At 47.0% G+C, this 5044-nt stretch overlaps 1 protein-coding gene across 1 annotated transcript; it reads left to right on the plus strand.

The window, feature by feature from the left end:
- Positions 1 to 695: 695 nt before the first annotated feature.
- Positions 696 to 4789, plus strand: LOC124704084 (tubby-like F-box protein 6). The gene is made up of 6 exons (XM_047236327.1): positions 696 to 1652; positions 2234 to 2321; positions 2413 to 2542; positions 2948 to 3127; positions 3529 to 4003; positions 4501 to 4789. The coding sequence occupies exons 1-5, from the start codon at positions 1308 to 1310 to the stop codon at positions 3995 to 3997; spliced, it is 1212 nt and encodes a 403-aa protein (XP_047092283.1). The 5' UTR covers positions 696 to 1307; the 3' UTR covers positions 3998 to 4003; positions 4501 to 4789.
- Positions 4790 to 5044: the final 255 nt, after the last annotated feature.

Consider the following 5044-nt stretch of genomic DNA (forward strand, 5'->3'; position numbering starts at 1 on the left):
AGGAGAGGCTTCGCGACGGAGGAGGAGGCGGCAACGACGACGACGCCCTCGACTTATCCGCGTTCGATGACTAGGTGGCAACGACAATGTAGGAGGAGGAATCTATTGTTTTAGTTTGCTAGTTTAAATTATGGTCATGCTTTAGTTTATTTCTATGAATTATGTGTAAATTGTAGTCGAAATCGTTTAAATCCTGCGAAATTTTGCTTCTCTATTTTGCTCCGTTTGCTCCTCTAAATTTTAGGAGATCAGCTAGATGCCTTAATTGTGTTCTAATCTAGTACTACTCACTCGCTTGTGAGCGGAGGAGTGAGGTCATGGCAGGTCAGTGGGGAGTCAAAAGCACCAAACAGTCCAGCTCGAAACCCCAAAGCCGATGATCAGAGCAGAGCACGGCAGAGAACAATCATGCACGGCACGGGCCTGCCTGGGGTAATGATGTTTCCATCGCCATCCTGACACCTCCCTTCCATTCCATGACACTGACGCGCGCCGGCTTGACAGCATGTCTCTGCCAAAAAGAATTGTCTCGTCCCTCGGCTCGGCTGGGCTGTCCCCGTGCGCGCATTAGCTTAGTTGATTAATGGCGTAATTAACGGGACACGAGTCCGTGTCCGTGGGCGTGGCCCGGATGGATATATGATGATGATGAGGATGCCGCTTTCATCAGCCAGCCACTCGGATAGAGAGATCGAACCCTAATCCCGTCCCGTCACCGCTCAAATCCCATTATATAACGACGACGCTGAGCCATCACGAGCATTTCATTCCCCCGCCCGATCCCCCTGCCGTGCCACCAATCCATCCGCCACCTACAAATTCCCTTCCCCGGCCACCTAACCCTGCCCCTCATCCCAACAAAGCCAGCTTCCTCATCATCCTTTCCCTTCTCTTTTGTTCGAATCTTGCTTCTTCCTCCTTCTTTGTTCTCCTTGTTCATCATCATCATCTTCTTCTCCCTGTTCGCGGTGGTGGCGTCACCAACCGCTTCCACGGACCCGAGAATCTCTCCGTCGATCGCAGCCGCGATTCGGTGGTCAATTTGCTATATTTCCATCCTTCCGTGGGTCCAAATCGCGCTGCTCCTGCTCCGGCCACCGCTCTCTGAATTGCCTCCGGCAAACCTTCTCCTTCTAGCTTGCAACGTATCCTCCCTGCTGCTGCTCGCGATTGGCGCAGCCTCCAGCGCAATCCACCGGTTCCCGCACGCGCCGCGCCATGGCGCGCAGCTGATTCGCCGTCTCTGCGACGGGATTGGCGGCTCCCTGCTCGAATTCCTCGGCTCCGCCGGGGGGTGGTGGCGGCAAATGTCCTTCCGGAGCCTCATCCAGGACATGCGGGACGAGTTCGGGAGCATCTCGCGCCACGGCCTGCGCGCCTCCCGCTCGCACCGCGCCGTCGCCGCCCCGGGCGCGTCCGCGGCCGGGGCCGGGCTGGTCGACGCGCTCGAGGGGACCTGCTGGGCGCAGCTGCCGCCCGAGCTGCTGCGGGAGGTGCTCGTCAGGGTCGAGGTCGATGACACCCTCTGGCCCTCCCGCCGGGACGTCGTGGCGTGCGCGGGCGTCTGCAGGGCATGGAGGGGCATCATGAAGGAGGTCGTGCGCGTCCCGGAGGCCTCCGGCAAGCTCACCTTCCCCATCTCACTCAAGCAGGTTCGATTCCATCATGCACCCTGACTGTGACGGTGTACTAACTGTTGATGCCTGCTGTCTAATTAGGATCATTTTTCTCGGTATTTAGGACCATCAAGTGTTGGTCACGCGTTTCTATTAACAAGTGGTTGCGTGAGGGATAGTGATTGGATAACTCCATTATGTTGCATTGTTTTTGGGAAGGTTTATGTTGCATTATTGCTCAAATCTCAGGGGATCAAATCAGTGACCTATCTTTTTCATTGAAGGTGCCAACCATAAAGGCTTCTTATATTGCGAAACTTGTAATGTCGGATGTCTTCCTGCTCATTAGAATCCTATGAACACACTGGACAGGGTTGTTGCACATCGTACAATTATGCATCAATCAAATTGTGCGAAGTCAGATAAAATCATAAAAGAATGCCAGTACTTGATGTATCTTTTTTTTTCCTTTTAATTACGGTGTTTCACAAGCTTATCTGTCTTTAAATCCCAGTGTCAATGTGCACTTTGTTGACGATTTAGTAAGAAATTACCCCATTTCAGTGCAATGTAATGTTGTTTCGGTACTGAATCTGTGTTGTCTCCATAATGTGCAGCCTGGCCCAAAGGAGAGTACTCTTAAATGTTTCATAAGAAGAAACCGGACTACTCAGACGTATTATCTATACATTGGAATCACGGAAGGTATGTTGCTTAGTCATTCCTATTTTGCTTGGCCAAATAAGTCTTATACTGTCGATATATGCTTACTATTTTTCGGTTGTTTCTTTTGCAGCACTGGCTGATGATGGCAAGTTCTTGCTTGCTGCGCGCAAATGCAGAAAGCCCACATACACAGACTACCTTATTTCCCTGGATATGGGTGATGTGTCAAAGGGGAGCAGCACCTATATTGGCAAGCTAAGGTCACCCTTTGAGATTTGATCTCCACTTAAAGCTATAATTTGTGCTAGTTTCCTTCGTATTATGCGAAAGATACACCCTTTAGCTCTACTGTAGGTTATCTCAGATAAATTCTCATGGGCAGTAGTGTTTTCTTTTTCCTTTTTCTGTTAATCCTATGATTAAAGGTAATACTAAGCATTAAATCATTTTTTAGAAAAGTAGGTTGTACCCCCGGCATCAGATCGAGCAATAGCTGGTCTTACATATTACAATGAACACGCATTTTGTATATCAGTACATTTGCTTCTTGGAAGCTTTCACTGGAAAAATATTTTGACCTTATTGCTGTCTGAATAATTTTCACGGTGAAACCTAGTCCACAATAACAACAGAAAAAATGACTAAACCAATTGTTTTCTGAGCAGGTCAAACTTTCTGGGAACGAAGTTTACCGTCTATGATGCTCATCCACCATATGATGGAGCTGTGGTCTCGAAGAGCCGGTCTGCGCGTATGGTTGGTTTGAACCAGGTCTCCCCAAGAATTCCTGCTGGCAACTATCCAGTTTCACAGATTTCTTTTGAATTGAATGTGTTAGGCTCCAGGTATGGCAATTCTCACTATTGTTCCGCCGCCTTAGGTTAGATCTATATTTTTATTTTTGTAAATATTGATATTAACACTTGATCAGTAGCAAACACGAAATATATGAATTACCTCTCAGCACTATGTTAATCACCTCTTCTGATCTGGTTAAAATAGTGATGGTGTCACCACTGCATAGGCCAATTAGATTTAATGGAAATGCATTGATTAAAATAGTGATGGTGTCACCACTGCATAAGCTGATTAGATTTAATTGAAGAACGAAAGAAGTACATAAAGACAGGTCTCCGTTAATAAGCTGAACATTTAGATGCTCATTGACACTGCATTGTAAAACTCTATTACATTTCTCTTGTAACATGCGAGATGAAATGATATCATTCGTGTTGTCTTGTTGCAGAGGTCCAAGAAGGATGAACTGTGTTATGAGTTCTATCCCTGCATCAGCTGTTGAAGAAGGGGGCAAAGCTCCAACACAGACTGAATTTCCTCTCAATAACATCGACTCCTTCCCGTCCATTCCATTCTTCAGATCCAAATCTGCTCATATGGACAGTACAGCTCCACAGATACCTGCTCAGAACGAAGAGAAGTTGGTGCTGAAGAACAAGTCTCCTAGGTGGCATGAACAGCTGCAATGTTGGTGCCTCAATTTCCGTGGACGAGTGACTGTTGCCTCAGTGAAAAACTTTCAGCTGGTTGCTTCAGACGAAACTGGACCCGCTGGCCAGGAGCAGGACAAGGTGATTCTCCAGTTTGGAAAGATAGGCAAAGACTTGTTCACCATGGACTACCGGTATCCCATATCAGCATTTCAGGCGTTTGCAATATGTCTGAGCAGTTTCGATACCAAAATTGCTTGTGAATGAGACAAGGTAATCCCTTCTCTCTTTTTTTTTCGTATTAACACTACCTACATCCTGAAAATGGCTGATTAGTCTGCTGAATATGCTGGCATTTATACCGACTTTCATCCACGTGTACATCTTGAGCTGCTTGATTAAAGCCTTAACTCTGCTTCGCATTGACTCCCTAGACTTCAGAGACAATAGGATAGCTACAGTTGGACAAGATCCTACATTCTAACTGACTATTGGTTTCTCTAACGATCCAACCTGTCAATGTCCAATTCCAACTGGGATCCTCTGTTCACAGAGTTACCTTGCAAAGTAGATGCTGACAGTAGATGCCGACAGTAGACTGATATTTGCGCATCAAACAATTTTTACGTGCATTCTCTTATGCTAAACTTATGAATTTACAACTTTGAGAGCACCTGCTAGAAAGCTATTAGTGCTGCAGCTACTCACAACCTAAATCTTGCTTTTGAACTTCACATTTTGATGAATCCATGGACCTCATGTACCTACAGGTGCTGGGAAAATCATGGCAGCTGGAAGGAAGCAGGAATGTCAAAGCTGAAGATTTGGTAATTCGTCGCCTCGTAGTTGTTATTCCAGTGGTGCCAGGGTGTATATAGCAGTTATATATATCTATAGTCTATATTTCCGTCCTGAATTAAATACATTCTGTGCCGGTGCGGGCAAGTGAAAACATAGAGGTTTTTCCACCAGTGAGCAGGCTTGTGTGGTGTGGCCATGGGCCATGGCCGAATCTGTTTTGTCAGTTGATAAGTTTATATAAGACGGGTCATCGTTGCAGTTCGGCAGCTTCAAGTGTAGCTGTAAATTGTGTGCTGTAAGAACCGTTATGCATATTGCAGAGCAGGCATGTACGGGCGTGTGTTCAGTTGTGTTAGCATTGGATTTGCAATTGGAAGCCGCCTAACCTGCGCGCCGCCGGTGCGGAATGCCAGAGCAGCACCGCCACTAAGCGCTTTCCCCCTCTTACCAGTGTCGCCGCTCGCCATGAGAGGATGAATCCATGATCCTCACACGAGTCGCTTTGGATGGGGC

This window comes from Lolium rigidum, chromosome 3, assembly GCF_022539505.1.
Source record: "Lolium rigidum isolate FL_2022 chromosome 3, APGP_CSIRO_Lrig_0.1, whole genome shotgun sequence".
In the NCBI taxonomy this organism is placed as follows: domain Eukaryota; kingdom Viridiplantae; phylum Streptophyta; class Magnoliopsida; order Poales; family Poaceae; genus Lolium; species Lolium rigidum.

What these genes read in the sequence shown, in the direction of transcription:
- LOC124704084 (XM_047236327.1), top strand. Translation starts at nt 1,308, where the DNA reads ATGTCCTTCCGGAGCCTCATCCAGGACATGCGGGACGAGTTCGGGAGC. An exon ending in TCCCCATCTCACTCAAGCAG is followed by an intron (nt 1,653 to 2,233) that starts GTTCGATTCCAT and finishes CATAATGTGCAG; the next exon opens with CCTGGCCCAAAGGAGAGTAC. An exon ending in ATACATTGGAATCACGGAAG is followed by an intron (nt 2,322 to 2,412) that starts GTATGTTGCTTA and finishes TTTCTTTTGCAG; the next exon opens with CACTGGCTGATGATGGCAAG.